Genomic DNA, 19,145 nt, shown 5'->3' with positions numbered 1-19,145 from the left:
AAGAATGGCAAGAAAGGGCTCCAATATTTTACGCGTCCCTGTTGAACAGTGCCAGCCGACCAAAGCCGGCAAACCGTAAAAGCACTTGGTTTGGAAGTGTTGCACTTGCAGGATCGATACTCTTGAAACAAAGAAATCGTGAAATGAACGCAACTGCCGCTGTGATGGGGATTTTGCTGAAGAGCAAAGCTGCTGAGGTAAATTTGATCCCATAACGTCTATACTGTTTTTATCGGGCAGAATCGAAGTGGGTCAGTGGAATCAGAAGGAAGGGGAAGATATATATTTTTAGAAAATTTAAATACACATGGTTTTCAGTGTAAAATTATGTAAAAAATTGTGTTTTAATTGTATCCTTGGTTCATAGTGTTTTTTGGTTTTAAATTCATCACCAGATATTTAAACTGATAACAAAGGAAACCATAAAGATATTATACTTTCTTACAATGTTTGTCAACACAGAACCAAATACACTGTACAAGCCAAAACAGTTTCATCTCACAAGGATAAAGTTATTTTTAAAACATTAATTTAGTCTTGCCCCTTGTGTACAGTGAATGGTTGTGTTAACAAACACTCAAAATGTGCTTAGGTCATTATTAATAATATTGTTATTGGCACAATTGATTGCCTTAATTGAACTTAACAAGTTCAAACTTTATGTGGCAGTATTTTGGCCTACCTGCAAATAGCCACAGCTACATGTAATCTAGGTGGCAAGAGCAAAAAGATCTTATTTCTACACTTACATGCACTTGATATTCTTCTATAATAGGCTACTATTTCCAGGTTCAACAAGCTCAAACTTACTAATTCCAACTCAAGCATACTTAGTAAGCTTGATGAACTGGGGAAGGATCACGATGCAGATCTAATCACTACCAGAGACCAGATTTCAGAAGAAAATACCACCCTAATGAGAGTAAAGGAGAGGATTTCAACAATTAAGGAAAACCTTGGAATGGCTGTAATCACCTCACCTGCATTGCTGGCTGCCACACGGGAGGAGCATGAATTGAAAAAGTCTTTTCATCCTGGATTTGTCATATCCTTTGACAACCTTGACTTTCAGGTTAAGAGGAGGAATATGACTAAGGATAACCAGAATCAAGACTACCACTGGGTCAACCACCAAATGGTGGAAAACCGAGTTTCTGGCAACTCCCTTGATGTCAGAAAACCTGATCCTGAAGATATTGTAAATATCCCAAACACCAGGTTTCTTCCCAATTTGTACAATCAGCATAATCAACGTTAATAATTTTGACATCAAGAATTTTAGTATCATGATTCGAAGTCTTGAAGCCACTGCAGGATGCCTGCATATTCCACATACCACATATATACAGTAGGGAGATGTCTCAGAAGTCCAAAAAGGTATGCATATTATCATTAAATGTTAATTCTTAGGAGTAAAGTAAACTTGGGAATTGTGGGGTCATTACTTTTGAAGTTCTATAAACTTTCATAAAATAATACTAATAGTATCACTGAAACGATCTTATTGCATAAATTAACCCATTTGCTGGCTGGAAAATATAAACCTGTTGTTTGTAATTTCATGCCTCTCAGTTCAAAGTGAATGCTTAATGTCTGTTGGAATGTTTTCTATTAAATACAGTTCCTAAGAAAGTGTACACTGTTATCTTTCTCTCTAAAATATTGTATTTCCAACTGATGTTTGTTTCTCCCAACAGGTTCCCCTTGGACTTATATTCAAGGATGAGAATGTTAATGAGGACATGCTGGAAATTTTGCAAATGTTCTACACCTATCTCCCCAACTCTAGTGATGCAGCCATTGGAGTGGATGGACAGCTGTTTTCAGGTGACCAGTTGACTGTGGAGAGAGCTGTCAATGTAATAGCTTCAGTGGCAAATGGAATAACACCACAGGATCGCTTGGATGGGATTCACTTGCAACTTGGGGATTGGCATGCCTCAGTGAAATTGCTAAGTGTAAGTGTCCATATTGGTGTACTTGAATTACACTCAAGTCCATTTAAAACACAATGGAGGGCCAATTATTATGATCTGGTATGCACATCAGCAGATATGCTTCACTTCTCATTTTTTACTTACCAAATTGATGAGGGAATGTACACCATAAAGGTGAAATTCTGAAATTCAGAGCTATTTGTAAATGAAGAAGCAAATATCCAGATAACTTCTGCTGAACTCTCAGAAAAAGATAATTCCCCAACAACTATTGTTTAAAGCCATGTTTTGTTCATCTTACCTAAATCTTTTATCCAACATCTGGGGTGCTCAGCTCAAAAGCTACATGTATGGTCCTCTTAATTCACTTCCCACTTTCTTTTTTTTTTTTTACTTAAGGAAATACTCTGTAGACTTCATTTTATCTTAAAGTGTGAATAAAATGAAGTGAACTGTACCATGGCTAAGACTGTAATACACAATTCCTCTATTCACAATTCCTCTATTCGCTCCGACGAAGGGCTAACGCTCGAAACGTCAGCTTTTGTAATCATTACGGTGGCTAATTTACCATTTCAACTTCGTTGATATATCCAAATTATTTCGTTACTCCCACCGACGCAGCCCCAAACAGTTTCTTTCGAAACTATCAGCCTTTAAGACTGTAATAGCATGTCTTGACCATGGACAGCATTATTATTTATTTAGGTTATTTGTTTTGTTGTTTTTAGTTGATCTATTCAAGATTCTATAGTGGCTCTTCAGCTGTTGACCAGTGTACCATGTTTGCGGACCGTACAGTGATAAACAGGAGGAATGTTTGCAGTGATGTCAAGTCAGCATACAGGGCAGACAGGGATTTCCTATCAACAGTGTTGAAGTCCAGGGTTATTGCTGCTGCCATGAATGTGTTGGGACTTGAGAACAAAACAGGGAAACCATCCAAGTTTGTTCTTCCTCCCAATATTGAAAACCTCCAGGAATCGAAGAAACTCAAACTGCTGCAGGAGCTTGCAGCCAAGGTGGTTGATGGTCTAATTTTTCAAGACAGTAGTCATTTGGTGGACCGCATCCTAACTGCTGAAGAAAAACAGCAGGTGTTGCAACAGCAAGAGCTGACAGATGATGACAAGTTTCCATGTAGGTTTCCTGGATGTAATGCGAAATACAAATACAAGAAGAGGAGGAATACTCATGAACTTTCTCATGATCCACCATTTGTTGCTGAGGAACCTTCTGTTGAGCTTACCACTGCTATGCCTTCACCATCCTTAGACAAACAACACAATGTTGATGATGTCTACAGTTATAACTGTGCTCTCATGACTGATGCCATGTTATTTTTCAATTTCCTTGATGCCATAAAGGAAGGTGACGGTGCACGAGTCATGCGGCAGTATAAATACTTTCTTCTCTACTGTGGAGCTGATGAATCAAGAAGCACCAAATATGCACTTGAGATTTTGTACCAGTTCTTCTTAGTTCATGCCTTGTTGTCAAAGAGGGACAGGGAGAGGTTTATTTGGAACCGATTTGTGAACAATCATGGTGTGAAAGGCGGAAATATCCCCCTTGATGAAGACATGGAACACAGTAATAATTTTGTTAAGCAAGGGATAAGAAATTTGGGGCCTAATTTGACAGAGTCTGCAATTTCGCGAGTGTGCAAAGCAGAGAATGCAACACGCACCATTTTAGACAAACTTGATGACAGTTTGAACAGACAAACCCACTCAGGCAAGCATCCAGAAGGTTCACCAGATAAAGACATAGAAGAACTTGTCAACAGGGCTGTTGACCTGGATGTTTTCACAGAAACTGATGGGCGATATTACCAAACGTTCAATGACTTTAAGAGGGACAGACTTGAAGACCTGGATCTATCAAGTCTGTATAAATGGATCAACAAGCACAAAAGGAATATCCAATTGGGCTCACGTGCTAGATGAATCATTTTATTGAGGAATCTTTCTTTCAAAGCCCCAATCCTTTCCCCAAGGTATTCCCCATAGTAGCAGTTTCATGGCTTTGACTTTAGATCAGTAATAATATACACTTAATGTATGGTTCCTGGGGAAACAGTTTCTGTTTTCCCGAGTCCTTTGTCTTGGGAAACATCAGAACTAAAGGGAAAACAAACTAACTAGTTTCCCAAGGGACCATAAATTAACTGCTGGCTACCTCAACGTTTTCCAAAGTCACTTAGGGCTTCATTCCACTCACCCCTTCAATTAATAATATTCGATAAGATATTAGTCCACGCCAGTCCAAGCGGCTGCGAAAGGAGACTAATAAGATCAAGATTTTATTGAAAAAAACAATATATTAGAATGAAGAACACATGATTACTAACATTTTATAAAACTGCAAAATGCAAAGGATCTAATTTGATACAGATCCTAAATTTAGATGTTCCAGTTTCATAGACCCTGGCTTTAGGCCAGCAATGGAAATCCACAACTGTGTGTAGGTGAAAATATTAATTTCTAGTGTGTGTTACCGGTAGGTGCTTGATTAACTTCAACTAAAGTGAAAATGATTGACATGATTGGATTGGCCAGAACACAAGGCCACATAATTGTTATCATCTATATAACAATACTAAGTAAAATCCTCTATTAGAATCTCTTACAAAAAAAAACCAAACAATATTCTACAATGTTGTAAAAAACCTTTTATTTTGGGGAAAGGGTGGAGAGGTTTAGGGTACTGGAACAATCCAATAATTTACTAATCTTGAATAGGGTCAATTAAATGTCCACTTAATATTAATTACTTATTAATAATAAATCATAACACACCAGATGTTCCTGCAAAAGCTGTAAGCAAATCATTGTCATCATCAACAACGTCTACATCAGATGAATCATTGGGTTGATTGCCAAGGAAAGAACTTGTATCCATCTGGGAAAGTGAAATGTTGTCCATGACTATTTCAAACAGTTCATCATCAAGTAAAATGTCACTCCATTTGTCAAGTTGATCCTCACTAAAAACAACATTGTCGTCATCATCATCATCATCACTATTGACATCATAAGCATCATTGCTTTTGAGAATTGTGTCATGAAAAGTTTCACTAATTACTCGGACAATCTCTAGTGCATGCCTTTTATGCCAGATTTCCACTGTTCTGTAAACATCAGACATTTCAAATATGTGCTCCAGGTTATCAAGAACCTGTGAAATTTGAAGATCTCCAAATCGTAGCATAAATTGAATGTTGGTCAATGTCCTGAGATTTGCTTTTGCAGCCATGCCTACAAAATCAACCAAGAGTGACTTGTGATACTTTATCAGGCAACTTTTTACATGCTCCCTCTGTAGTGGTTGAATATCTCTTATCCTGCCTGAACTTGTGCTACTCTTTGCATCTACAGACACAGGATATTGAAGTGAAGTTTTGCATTCTGGCAAACCACAGTCACAGTTGTTAGCGCAATTATCACAGCAGAGATGTTTCAGTAGAGGCCTCTCATTATCATTGTCAAAGTGTTCCAGAATTGCTTTTCTTCGACAATCAGTTAATTTAATAAACAACTTAATGTCTCCCTCCACGTGATTCAAAAGCATGCCATTATACAACAAAAATGAGCTACTCTGATGGCCATCACGCCCAGCTCTCCCAGTTTCTTGAACAAAGGCTTCAATATTCTTTGATGGCCCATAATGGATGATCCTGTGAACAGCTTTGCAATTGACTCCCATGCCAAATGCTATAGTCGCAACTAAGACCCTTATGATCCCATCCTCGTGCTGGAAGGAGATCAAAATGTTTTTCTTGTTTGAGGCAGGGGTGCATGAATGCAACATCTCTACTAAGGGCAATTTTTGACCAGTGCTTGTCTTCTCCATGAAAAGGTCTTTCCCTAATAGTCCTCTTAGCATTCCATAAATAATCCCACACTGTTTTATGGTCTGACAGTAGATTATGGTCCTGTCACACTTATCTTTTAATTTCCTGATGTCTTCTACAAGCCACTCAAAGAATAATTCGAGGTCACAATCTTTGTTCATCTTTGTAACTGAATAGGTAAGATTTACCTTGTTTGGACTTTCTTTAATGTCAAATGGATTCTGCATTAGGAGAACTTTTTTGATGGTGTCTTCAGTTAGCTTTGTTGCTGTTGCAGTTAATGCAACCATTGGGGTATTTGGAGCAAGGGACCGCAACTCATACAGCTTTCCATAGCAATGACGAAACACAGCCATCTTATTGCTTTGGGATGTCCCCCTTTAAGAGAAAAACTAATAACCATCAAAAATTTAAACTGCAGCAAAACAATGAAAAGGATGGTATTTGATCAATTTGCATTGCAAAGCAAGATTAAAATTTTATAAGTGGAGTGCTAAGCAGAAATTTTAAGCATATATATATATATATACAGACTCCACTTACCACTGCCTTATTACGTGGGCTTCGTCGATGGCCAAAGCACATAATTTTTTGGAATACACAGAATTTCCCAGTATTGTTCTCCACCGTTCGTTTTGAATCCAAGCTTCTGGGGAGCCAAAGTGTTATGGAGAGCGCCCATATTTTTCTAGAGTGCGTTGCGTTACGTAATTATTAAAAATAGAACGAAGAAGTTTCTAGAACATTTAGTCATGATGACTAAGCGAGAACTTTAAGGAGAACCTTCTAGAACCGTGACTCAGCATATTTTTGTTATGATGTAATCATAGTGTAATGTTTCTAAAAATAGCAATATTACAGATCTCTAGAACATTCTAGAACTTTTCTGAAAGATATATAAGGAGTCACGCTAGCTTAAAGAGGGAGGCCTTTTAATGAGCTATAACTGCTGTTGCGAAGAGCCCAGAGGAGCGAGAGCCGGACAGAGTTGTTTACTGGAATTGAAAGCCGTGTGGAAGGCTACGAGAGAAAAAGAATTACGGACGTCGACAATTTGTTAAAGATTTTCAAGAGAACTGTGAGTTGTGCGGTAGTACACTGAGATTTAAGTGATATTATTTGTAAAGGGCTCTAAGTTATAAGGATACTGATTGTATTAGTATTTATATCGCTCCGTAGCTAAGTGAAAAAGATAGTTATTGTACTGGTTGTCGATATCGCTTCGTAGTTATTACGTCAGTCAATAAAGTAGTTGAGTTGTACGAGTTATATCTTTCTGGCGGTTTGGAAAATACCGTAACAAAAGACAACAGAAATCTTTCCCTTTTCTATCAAAGTCGCCTCTTCTTCAGTGTAAGAGCTAATGTTCGCCGCTGTAACTCCCTTGCCTCTCAAATATTCCACTTGATCATCCACTAGAGTGAGCAAAGGCGACACAACAACACAAATGTGGCCTAGCTGACTTGATACGTGGTCGATGACTAACGGCAAAGCTTGAAAAATCAGAGATTTTCCGAAGCCAGTCGGCAAATTAACGAAAATATCCTTTTTCCTTTCAATTAACTTCGATATTGCTAATTGCTGATGCGAATTTAAAGCCTCTATGCCGAATTTTGACGCTAAAAGATTGAAAGCTTCTTCGAGATCCGCCATTATCTGATCCATAAAAGGAGCCAGGTGATTATTGGTTGAAATTTAAGGCGCGAACATTCGCAAGAAAATGAAAGCCAAACAATGATTGGTTCATTTCCGAGAAAGGAATGTATGTCGGTTTGAAGCAGCCGCGTGGAGACGGGAAGCGTTGCGTGACTCCGGCCCGAGCGGCTGCGAAGGAGACTAGGGTCGTAGAGGATTTCGGAACAGCGCCGTATGAACTTGCTTATTTTCAGTAATTGATCACTAAGTCCACGTTTGGTCTTTATCTATCTATTTATTAAAAAAATAACTGATCTTTCATGGTTGTGACAAACGACACCCAAAATATGTTTGCAGACTGAGTTTATCGCAAAATGTATGGTTTACTTTTACGCCAGTTCTTACATTTGAGGCCGACTGTTATTACATTTGAGGCCAACTGTTATTAAACTTGAAGACAGGTGTTACATTTGAGGCCAACTGTTATTACATTTGGAGCCATTTATTACATTTGAGGCCAACTGTTATTACATTTGAACCCAGTTATTTTATTTGAGGCCAATTATTACACTTGTGGCCTCAACAAGGTGTGCTTGTAAAGTTCACATTCAGCGAGGATTGACTTCATACAAGTGTGGACTGTGTGGAATGCACATTTGCACCAGCCCTTGTTTTGAGAAATACTGTACCCTCCAAGACTATTTGTACAATGATCCTGAATATGGAACAGCAACCTCACGTCTGAAGCCACAGAATCCTGGCAGGCTCTTTGCAAGAGGAAGACCTAGGCAGATGAGACAATGAACTCTCCAATAAAGTAGCATAACATTGGCTGATGGTTGTCAAAAACTGTTTGTTTATTGCTGTAAGTGTGGCACACCTTTGCCAATAGCATACTGACATCGTACCACTGGTATGTCTATGCTGATAAGAAGTATTAATTTAGTGTTTTCTTGCTAAAAAAAAATACAAATTAAAATTTTTTATTCTTTGTACTTATCCTTACTGGGATTTTAGACCTGACTGTTTCTTTCGGTTGGTTAACCATTAACCAGATATTTAGAAAAGGTTAGAGAAGGCAGTTATGTTTAGGAAGGTTCTTTGGATCAGTCTGTATAAACTGATACCCTCATGAGAATTGAGTTACTGTTGAATCGTCACGTGAGTAATTACTAAGATGACTTACAGAATTTGAATTAACGATGAAAATTGTATTACCATTTGAGGGCTGTAAGAAGCTTTTTTATATCAATATGTCAAATATCTGTGGTTTATCTTAAAGGTCATTCCTTTGACGTGACAAAAATTACTATTTTGTTGTTATTGGACAGTTTTTGGTTTCGGAGTTGAATTCTTGCGAACTAAGAATTTCTTTTAGTGTTACTTATTGTCATATGTCAACTTTGAGGATATAGTGAGAAACTTTCATTAAAAGAGACAGGCATAGTATGTGGTTCGATGTATAAGCAATTCTCTAAACTTCAAAATGAGCTATGATATTTGGAAATTGACTAAATGGAGCTCAATTGACAACCATTAGTTTACGGTGTTGTGTTTTTTGTGAAAATTAATTAGCATACCCGTGGGAGGAAAAGGGTTAAAGGATTTGCTATGTCTCGGTAAGCACTTGATTTGCGCCAGAGCGCTGCAGCCAGATAGAATGTGCTGTACGTTCTCTGTGTACTTTCCACACAAACGGCAGTTTTCATCAGTGACTTACGAACTCATCTTTCGTTTGTAGTATACCTTGTTAGGCAGAAGCTGTTGGTAAAGCTCTTGTGTTCCTGCTATGGTGTGTGTAGGAGCTTTCTTCCATGAAAGCCACGCGAAGCAATTCTCAAGACCAACCACTTGGTCGTTTCATCTGTTCCTGATGAATTTCTCTTACCATCTCTCGTCAGACACGATTGTATCTCCTACTGCCGTGACTTGTTGATCACTGGCTCCGTTTGGACTGTACTTCTTTGTCTCCATCGATGACAGTTGGGTTAGGATAATTTAACCGTAGCTGGAGACCCAGCTCAGCTACATACTTCATTGCATCTCTTGGATCGTGGAGTGACGACCTTTTTGTCCAGCAAGCTCTTCAAAGGATCTTACAGCAGTCATCGTTGGGTCAGCATTACAATAGAGCCTTACTGCTGCTGTGTTCTTGTATTCATTCTTCGTTATTATCATCTAATTTTTTTTTGTACGTACCTGCTGCTACCTAGGATTTAAAATTAAGAGGGAGCTAACAGGAAAATCTTTGGCTTACTTAGCTTTCTAACTCGCCATTTAACACTACAACTCTCATACCTAGACTAGTAAATTGTTTTAATCAATACTATAAAATCAAAGAATTATTATAACGTAATTAAATCAATCTGAGTGATTAAAACGTAATTAAATCAATCTGAGTGATTGAATAAAGCGTTGCTGTTCTTCTTCAATGTCGTTGTTGCTGTCTTACCTATTTTGATGTCAGTATTTGATAATTCTTTTTTACTCTCAATGGGAACTTTCTCCACCCTATGGTTGCTTTCCTAATACAACCCACAACCAAGGGGTTTTGAGTTTTTTTAAATTTTCAAAGCGGGTTTCTTGGTCGGATGTGTCATCCACCACGGGAATAGGTTTACACTGGAATTATTCTATTCTGATGTTGGTTTCTATTGGTCTTGAGAAAGCAACGTTTATCTTTAGCCCTGAAAATGAGAAAGTATCGTAAGTACTCGTAGGATTTTCTTCAAAGCTAGAGCTATTTCTTAATAAACAAAGAACAATACAGAAGCGCTTTACAACTATGACATAAAAGAGAACTATCCTCCCTTCCCCATCTCCCAGCTGGTGAATTAACTTTTCTCAGATTTAAGACGACCAGATTTGCATGTAGAAAAAATCAATCAATCAAATACAGCAGGACCTGATTGTGATAACTTCTGGGACTGTATTTGTAACCTACCCTTGGGACTTGCTCTTTGCAAACATTTTAGCAACACAAAACGTAAAAGACCAAAGGAAGTTGCTTTCTTCATTGCAGCACGATCTGTGTTCGGAACCCGCTACATCTAATTTGCGTGAACTTCAGTGGGCGATTGATTTTGCTGAACTCTTATAGAGTTCTAAAGTGTGACGTCACGCTGTCATGACGACCAAAATTTGGGTCTAAACAAAACTAAGAGATTGAAAGACGGGCGCCATATTTAATTGTGGGCGTCATAGGTTTTCCACTAAACAGCTTGGTATTTTGGACTTTGTATTCCAAAGAATCAAAGAAACAACCTCTATTGAACTCCATCTTTTGGCTGGCTGTAAGGTTATACATTGCTTCGCTCCCGATTGTAATCATCAGTCGGAATCGCATTGTTGTCAATTTTTCCTTTTTCCAAATCCAGTGAAGAAAAAGGAAGAATACAGGCGTTGGGTTCGCTTGCTAAGGTATCAATAACTTCTCTCTATCGAATTTAATCTGGTACGGGAGTGAATTTTTAAACTGAGTAATCACTCACTGCTCGAAGTTGTAAAGGTAGAGATTTTCATATATTTCGGCTGTCGTGAGGGCTGATCATGATGCTTTATCTCGCCTTGTATGCCGGGGCATAAGCGTCCCTAAACTCCCGTTACTTGTACTGTGGAATAAAAGAGGACCCAGCTGCCTGTCACTTCACTGATCGGTGTCACCTATAATAAGCTAAGTTTAACTTAACAAATAGAGCCTTTCTCATATTTACGAGCGAACATTCTGTCGCTGTTGAAGCTTGTTATCTAAAATTTTTCCCTCGCCAAATATGCCTTGAAACTCTGAAGGATATCAACTCCTGGGATTTTCAAAATATACAGACCTCTGTTGTTGTTTGTTAGATAATTTTATATTGAAGCAGAGCGATCTCTTTCGTTAGAAAGAAATGGGTTAATAAAAGAAATGGGTTAATAAAATGGGGCTATTTTATGCTCATATCAAGGATTATTACAATCTTTTATCAGGAGAGCTGATAGAGATCCCAGCAAGTACTCGAAAGTGTGCAGCTGCCATTTTAAAGATGGAAAGAAATCAAATGACCCTACTATTTTTGAGAGGAATGCCAATAAACTATTCCCCTCACAAGAACCCCCCGTGCAGAAGAAAAAGAAGCCTGATTCAGAGGCTAAGTTACCTGCAGTAAAAGATATCTTGGCCAGTATTAGTGCCACAACACCAGCAGAGTCTTCAGAAACCCAGGATGAAAGTACCACTCCTCTAACTGAGCAAATAATTTTTGAGGCAGAATTACACTTAGCAAAGCTAGAGCTGAGCAGTCAACAGGACACCATACAGTATCAAAAGACTCACTACTCTGTCTCGATGATGACTTCTGAAGTAATAAGAATGGAAGCTGGCCTACCAACAAAAGAGATCTTCACTATTGTAGTGGATTATGCGGCTAAATACAGGGATTCCATATCTTATTATTGTGGTTGGAAAGTTGAGTCAATCACCTTTGAGGATCAAATCTTCATAACACTTATGAAGTTACGGCAAAACTATACCAACATGCACCTGGCACAGCTGTTTTCATGCAGTGTTGGAACAATTTGAAACATTGTCATAACCTTCGTACATGTCTTGCATAGATTGTTGTTTGATGACCTCATGAGTGATTCCTTCCAGGAACAAGAACAAGCTCTGTTCGCCATTATCATTTTCAGAGTTCTCAAGCTGCAGAATAATCATTGATTGTACTGACATTGAAGTTGCTACACCAAGCCTTATGAGTCAGCAAAATTTCACCTATTCAAGTTATCGTGGAATGAATTCATTCCAAGTTTTGACAGGGGTAGCACCAAATGGGGTGTTGACCTATATTAGTGACCTCTACCCTGGATCCATCTCTGACAAAGAGATTGTTCAACAGTCGGGTCTATTAAAACATTTTGTTCCTGGTGATCTGATCTTAGCAGACGAAGGATTTCTTATTCAAGATATTGTTCCCAGGGGTGTGTCTGTGAACATTCCACCATTTCTTCAACATGGGAAATTCACTGAAAGTGAGGCCAAGTTAACCAAGTCAATTGCTAGATGTCGCATACATGTTGAAAGGGCATACATGTTGAAATTGTCTGTCCAAGTAATATTTTCAAAAGCCAGTTTGTATTTTCAGTTCGATGTAAAACTTGTTGTTCTTTTATTGTCATAAAGACTGTAGTAAGAAGGTTAAACTTTATGTTTATATCATCTGGTTCTGGCTTTCAAACTCTGTGTACTTGGAAAAAGTCATCTATCCAAGGGACAGACCCTCTGTCACTAGGTTTACACAGTGTATTCTGACATTTAAGAAAGCAGAGAAAGTGACTTAATTCTGTTCAAGTTAACAATGTAATAGTACCAAATGAGAAGTGCTTCAATACAAAGGATTTTTTCCCTAATACTCAGATCATATCCTCACTATAGGACAAGTACATGCACATATTTGTTATAGTCTCACATATAAGACACTACATACCATAATATGTTTTACAGTTTTTCATGCAGAGCTCGAGGTAGCATGCGTTATGATTTCACCAGAAGTGCCCTAAATTGGTGAGGCTGATTCATAAGCTTGTAAACTGAAGTGCAATTAATCATTATTAAATATTCTATCATTTACCTGAAAAAGCTTAAAGTTCTCCCTCAATAATTTTTGGGAAGAGGTGTTTTAGATAGAAATCCTTTAGTTCTTGGATCCTAACCTCCCAACCATCATCCCGCTGGATTTCGAGAACAATGAAGTCTTTCAAGGTCCAAACAATAAAGAAGCATTTCTTTCTCTTAGTAAAATACATGTGCCCTTGGACTTGGTGCCAGTAAACATGGTCACATTTCAAAACAGTCTTCCCATCCTTTTTTTTCTAAGCAAAAGTTATTTGACTTCAAAGCCTCCTCAATAGTCAGGTCTCGCTGGGTGTAGGGACACTTGGCTTCAAGTACACTATCATCACCAACCAATCCATCTGGGGATGCACCTAGGACACCTGACTCGTGCAGCCACACCCCTGTTTCCACTACGGCCAAGCCAGTCCTCATTGTAAATGCTTTAATGGATTCAGATTCATTAGTGACCCCCCACTGGACAGCTTTTACTCTGGAATGGTCGTTTTCGCTAAGAAGACGCTTAATCAAGGAAGGGGTAACACGCTTAGCATTTAGAACTGACCCAAAATTGCTCTCTGTCAATCGACCCTTCCTGATCATTTGCCAAGAGGGATTGTCCCTTTGTCCAGAAGTGAGGCGACTTACATCTTCAATTGTCTTCCAGTCGACTTTGACCTTCTCCAGGAAATACTGCCGTTGTACTCCAGCGCCTTGCAGTTGCAAAAGTTCCTCTTGGAAGATCACGTCATCCACAGTAGCAACTGGCAATGAACCAGACTGGTTTTCAGGTTCAGGGCTCATGAGCCAGTATAAACCGGTAAATTTACCATAATTCTTCAACTTCTGAAAAAGGTCGCTGCGTTCTTCGCAAGTCGGGTCTCTCAAAAGTGCCCTATATCCGGGTTTTGCTGGCGGGAACATTTCTTGCACCGATGGCAGCAGCAAGTTTGTGGCCTTACGCTTTCTCCACTGGCATTCAACATCAGTTCGACTAAGGGTATAAAGGCCATGAATAAACAAACCAGCAGCATGACTACACTTAAACTTTCCTTTCGGGCACTGACAGTCCGTTGACTTGATGTTCTTTTCTTCATCTAAATAAATCTAAAGAAGTGGTAAAACCAGATGTTAATTTACGAACTTAAAGGCATCTGCGAGTGGGTTAAGTAAGAGTGACGAAACATCGGATGTATTTAGACTTTGATATCACGATTACGGCTTTCTATGAAATAATTGTCCACTGGAAACGTTATTTAGACGACAAAGTTAATAATGGACACATGAATCGTGCACAAGAACACGTTTAAGAAGAATGAATCAAACGTTCTACAACATATGGCAGAGCGTGTCGATTACTCACCGTCACTTTGTAGACTAGTTTCTTCATGCTGGCATGAACCTCTCCCCGAATCCCGCCGTCGTTATAGAAAAGGCTTTCAATATGATTAGATTGATAGTGATTTTCACCTCTGGTTAAAGATTTTTGCTCATCTGCGAAAAAAGAAGCCAACGATGATATCGACAGCGCCGCCATGTTGGCTCCTGGCCGTTTTGTTTAGACCCAAGTTGTTTGGTTGCCTAGAGACATGACGTAAGGACTTAAGAACTCTACTGAAATCTGTTTTCCTAAGACCAAAAATTCTAATTAAGGCGTCGACAAGCAATGTGCTTTGTTCATTACTGAAGTACGCGTGCGATCCACAAAGCACCAACGGAGCCTCTTCCTAACATATTAAATAAGGGTTAGGGAGAACGAAATTTAGCTTTTGAAAGTTTGTTCAGAGTTTTACTGTTTATAACTTACTATGTTTCATCTATGCCTCATGGTGAGATAATACTCCACATTTGTTCGTTTCAGTTTGATAGCTTTATAAACAAGCACAGATCTCTCCTGAGGGCCGAAAAAATTACCCTGCATATTAAAATAAAACTATTTTGTTCATGAGCAAGATCAGTAGGGTTAGTCTTTGACCCCAGAAACTCGTTGACGAACTTTTATCGTTTCAATATTTGTGCATGTGTTTCACAGGATTACCGGAGACAATTCATAGCGCTACAGAAAGAGAGAGATTAGCTTTCTAGGGTGTGTAGCTTTCATAGTCACAGCTCTATTTTGGTTTGAATAAATTTTTGCAAATGAGTAAGGAATGACGACCAGGTTGTGGACCCCAAAAGATTTTCAACGTACTTCTATTGTTTCAAAATTCATGCGTCTACTGTTGTTTCAAAGTCACAACACCTTTGTGGGCCGAGAGGGTCCTTTCTGAATATTGATACAATGAAATTTTGTTGGTGAGCCATCAATTGAGGATAAGCTCGTAAACACCTGTAATTCGTTTAACAAATTTCTACAGTTTCAATATTTTTACCTTACTTTGTCACGACCCAATGGTGTATTTCTGAGACAGTCAAAAAACAAGTTAGGATAAAAAAAAGTGCTAAGTTGCTCATTATGTACACACCTAGAAGTCCAGCTCTTTTTGGGCCGAGAAAATCCCTCGCTAGTTTTTAATCAATAGAATTTTGCTATTGAGCACGGAACCGAAGCGTAGAGTCGTAAACCCAAGAACGGAAAACGAAATTTTACTGTTTCAAAACTGATGGGTACTTTTTGGCTTCTTTTGCCAATGCATTTGTAACTCTTGAAGCGTTAAATGTTATACTCCCAACGTTATTACCGTAAATGCTATTTATTCGATATCTGATATTCGATTTCCATTCATTGCGTGTAGATCCATAGTCTACCATTCAGAAAAGTCCGCTTCCTGGCACGCCGAAGCCCACCGAATCGTTTCTCGTCATTACGTTTCTCGCATATTTTCGCACCAAATGGAGGCTATTGCTTACTCACCCCTGTCTATGTCGATATTTTTCCTCCGATTCTTTCCGTCAAAAAGAAACAAAGCCAGCGGAAAAACCCAGCTTTAATTTTGTTTTACAAAGTATAAAAACTTTCTCGTCTTCATAACTATACATGAAAGAAAAAGGAACTTGTTTTCAAGGATCAAGTAATAGTGACATTAAAGCTGTGATTATCTGATTAGACTATGGGATTATCTGATTTCAGATTATCTGAAATAGTGCCCCTGAAAGTAGAAAAAGCCAACAAACTCATTTTACCGTCGACGCATGATGCAAAAATTAATAGCAGGCTTATTAAATAGATAAACCCCTTTCTGGTTTGCTAGTATGTCAGCTGATAATGTCTTTTGCTGACAGATTGTGCACAAAATTCTACATTTACTCACAAAGCATCGCTGCGGACAGACATTTTACGGACAGTATCTCAGCCGTGGAAATCATCAGCCGACATACAGAGCTTCACCCTTGTAAAACTTTTCGACTCTTGAACAAGTATAACGTCCGCGTACTAATATCCGTGCATATTTTCGCGCCGAATGCAGGTAATTTTTTATCTATTGTTAATGTTTGTGGCAAATAAAACCACAGCTGGTTAGGAAGCGCGGCGAACTTCAAAGAAGTAACTCTTTGTTCAGATTTATGAGCAATGACGTCACACGACCGTGCACACTCGAAACAAAACATGGAGTGACGAGATTTAGGCTGCGTCATGTTCCTCGATTAAAAATTTGTTTTTAGACGCAAACTACGCTATATATAAGTTCGATTCTCGCTAGTTGATCTCTCTACAATGCCTGGAGACAATTGTTCTGTCTTTGGATGTGGTTCGTGCCGTAGAACCAAAGGAATCGGCATCTGGAAACTACCCGCTCCTCTCAACGATGACTTTCGAAAATGGCGCGAAGCTTGGCTAAACGAGCTGACGAAATATCGAGTCATTGATAAAGATTTTCAAAACCAAATTGATAATGATAAAGTATTTACATGTGAAAAGCATTTCAAGCCAGAAGACATTGAAATTTGTAAGTATTTGGCCTTGTTTTGCCCTCTACTAAGTATGATAAAACAGACATACTAATTAAATAAAAGTACAGGCGTGAATATTGAAACAATAGAAAGTCATTATCGAACTTTTGCAGTTCACTCCTCATAGCTTGCTCATTAACAAAAATTATTGCTTCAATATTCAGAGGGTATTTCGTCAGCCCATAACAGAGCTGTGACATTAATTTAGAAACAACAATATTTCATTTATAGGCTCATTGGGTTTTCATCAAATTCTAATGTTTCAATATTCAGGGGTTATTTTCTTGGCCCTAATTACAACTGTGTCTTAAACTTGTACATGACGCCATCCAAGTGTCCCAAACTCGTGTGTGGCACTATTGAAATCAAAACACGTTATAAACAGTCAAACCGTTTACAAACCTTCAAAAGCCAACTTTTTTTCTCTCCAACTCTTATTTAGTATGATGGGAATAGGCGCCCTCGGTGCTATGCGGACCGCGCGCGCACTTTGCTAATTAGCGCAATAAATTGCTTGTCGACGTCATAATCAGCATTTTTGGTCTTAGAAAAACAGACATTTGTAAGAGTTCAGCAAAATCAATTGCCCGATTTAGTTTGTACTGGGGAGATGTGGCGGGTTCCGAACGCAGATCGTGCTGCAATGAAGAAAGCAACCGCCATTGGCATTTTATGTCTCGTGTTGCTACAATTTTCACTAACAGCAGGTTCTAAAGGTAAGATGATGAACACAGTCAGAAAAATTTTCATAAACAGGTCCTGCCGTGTTTGATTGATTGGTTTCTACCTATAAATCTGGTGGACTGAATCTGAACAAAATCAAATCACCAGCGAGGAGATGGGGCGGGGAGGATAGGTATCTTTTATGGTATAGTCATAAGTCGTTTCTATCTCCTTCTTTGAATTTTAAGAAATAGTTGTGGCTTGATAACGTCTTATGTTACCCAAAAAATACCTTAGTGTACGTGATTAAGTGACTTTGTGGTAACAGTGAATTGTGCTGCCTTCATCCTGAGTGCATGAAAGGCTAACGAAATTCTTATTGTGAGTTTTGCAAAAGAGAATTCTATAAACACTTCCCATACTTGCTTTGTTTTGTTTTGTTTTAACGACTTTACCGGGTGTGACTAGGCCCGGAAGGATTAGTACGAACGGAACACAAGGTCCATGCGAGGCACCACCCCTCCCCCCAACTCAACCTGGATAGACACTGCACAAAAATAGACCACAACACACGTGCTCTACTCTTGCTCATTTGCAGGACCAAAGATAAACGTAGCTTACCAAAGACCAGTAAAAACCAACATTAGAATTGGACAATCCCAGGGCAAACCTATTCACGCGGTGGATGATGCATTCGAGAAAGAAACCTGCTTTGAAAATTCTAAAAAAATCAAAGCCCCGTGGTTGCAGATTGATTTAGGAAAACAGCTATGGGTGGAAAAAGTTCGCATTATGAGCAAGGAAGCATTATCAAACATTGACATTAGAATAGGTAAGACGAACACAAAAACACTAAAAGCGTTTTATTCACTGAACACGATTACATTGAATTTATAATAATTCTTTGATTTTATATTATTGATGCAAAAATTGTAGTGTTAAAATGTCAACGAGGAAGCTAAATTGACCAAGCATTTACTTGTTAACTCCTAGTAATTCTAAGCTCTAGATGGCAGCAGGTAAGTCTACGATAAAATTAACAACGAAGGAAACGTTAATTAAACTAAATAATTTGGATATATCAACGAAGTTGAAATGGTAAATTGGCCACCGTAATGATTACAAAAGCTGACGTTTCGAGCGTTAGCCCTTCGTCGGAGCGAAGGGCTAACGCTCCGACGAAGGGCTAACGCTCGAAACGTCAGCTTTTGTAATCATTACGGTGGCCAATTTACCATTTCAACTTTGTTGATATATCCAAATTATTTCGTTACTCCCACCGACGCAGCCCCAAACAGTTTCTTTCGAAACTATCAGCCTTTGTTAATTAAACTAATTGAAGAGGAAAGTTGCTTTATTTCTTGTTCTGACAGTAGATTAAGTTTGACTTGCTTTAGAAATATTACTGCAATTACACTTTAAAAACATTTTAAGAGGGTGGTGGGTCATTCAAAATATCGATTGCCATTAAAGAAAATTTGATTGTTTATCTAGATTAGTTAGCGGTTAAGAGTTGTAGAGATTCTGTTTAGCTTATATCTTGGGTTTTAACCATCAATGTTACTAGAATATCGAA

At 38.5% G+C, this 19,145-nt stretch overlaps 2 protein-coding genes, 1 long non-coding RNA gene and 3 pseudogenes across 4 annotated transcripts in view; 3 read left to right on the top strand and 3 right to left on the bottom strand.

Annotated features, from left to right (window-relative positions):
- LOC148725068 (uncharacterized) overlaps window positions 1-4,092 on the top strand; it is a 4,600-nt pseudogene extending 508 nt beyond the window's left edge. Inside the window, exons 1-4 of the transcript XR_015990377.1 lie at window positions 1-197; window positions 776-1,377; window positions 1,698-1,958; window positions 2,669-4,092. The exon at window positions 1-197 is cut by the window's left edge and continues 508 nt beyond it. The product of XR_015990377.1 is annotated as an uncharacterized LOC148725068 (transcript). The remainder of the gene's footprint in view (window positions 198-775; window positions 1,378-1,697; window positions 1,959-2,668) is intronic.
- The window catches only part of LOC148725064 (uncharacterized), a 249,609-nt gene that overhangs the window by 225,782 nt on the left and 4,682 nt on the right, over window positions 1-19,145 (bottom strand). The gene's annotated exons all lie outside the window — the stretch shown is intronic.
- Window positions 4,224-7,446, bottom strand: LOC148725067 (uncharacterized). Its single transcript, XM_088729536.1, has 3 exons — window positions 7,100-7,446; window positions 6,337-6,456; window positions 4,224-6,171 (listed from the first exon to the last, which is right to left on the bottom strand). The coding sequence occupies exons 1-3, from the start codon at window positions 7,444-7,446 to the stop codon at window positions 4,728-4,730; spliced, it is 1,911 nt and encodes a 636-aa protein (XP_088585662.1). The 3' UTR covers window positions 4,224-4,727.
- Window positions 11,345-12,482, top strand: LOC111340041 (uncharacterized; annotated as a pseudogene).
- On the bottom strand, window positions 12,978-14,623 carry LOC148725066 (uncharacterized; annotated as a pseudogene).
- Window positions 17,453-19,145, top strand: part of LOC111340028 (uncharacterized) — a 31,220-nt gene continuing 29,527 nt past the window's right edge. Inside the window, exons 1-2 of the mRNA XM_088729503.1 lie at window positions 17,453-17,622; window positions 18,168-18,401. Of these exons, the coding sequence (XP_088585629.1) occupies window positions 17,517-17,622; window positions 18,168-18,401 (340 nt within the window). The 5' untranslated portion in view covers window positions 17,453-17,516. The remainder of the gene's footprint in view (window positions 17,623-18,167; window positions 18,402-19,145) is intronic.

The sequence above is a fragment of the Stylophora pistillata genome, chromosome 8 (assembly GCF_964205215.1).
Source record: "Stylophora pistillata chromosome 8, jaStyPist1.2, whole genome shotgun sequence".
In the NCBI taxonomy this organism is placed as follows: Eukaryota; Metazoa; Cnidaria; class Anthozoa; order Scleractinia; family Pocilloporidae; genus Stylophora; species Stylophora pistillata.
This window is presented reverse-complemented; position numbering and strand designations above follow the sequence as displayed.

Excerpts from the sequence above, each read along its gene's own strand:
- LOC148725067 (XM_088729536.1), bottom strand. The coding sequence starts at position 7,446 with ATGGCGGATCTCGAAGAAGCTTTCAATCTTTTAGCGTCAAAATTCGGC. Across the intron at positions 6,457-7,099 it reads AAGGGAAAGATTTCTGTTGT|CTTTGGCTCCCCAGAAGCTT; the intron begins CTTTTGTTACGG and ends CTCTCCATAACA. Across the intron at positions 6,172-6,336 it reads GCCCACGTAATAAGGCAGTG|GGGGACATCCCAAAGCAATA; the intron begins GTAAGTGGAGTC and ends TTTCTCTTAAAG.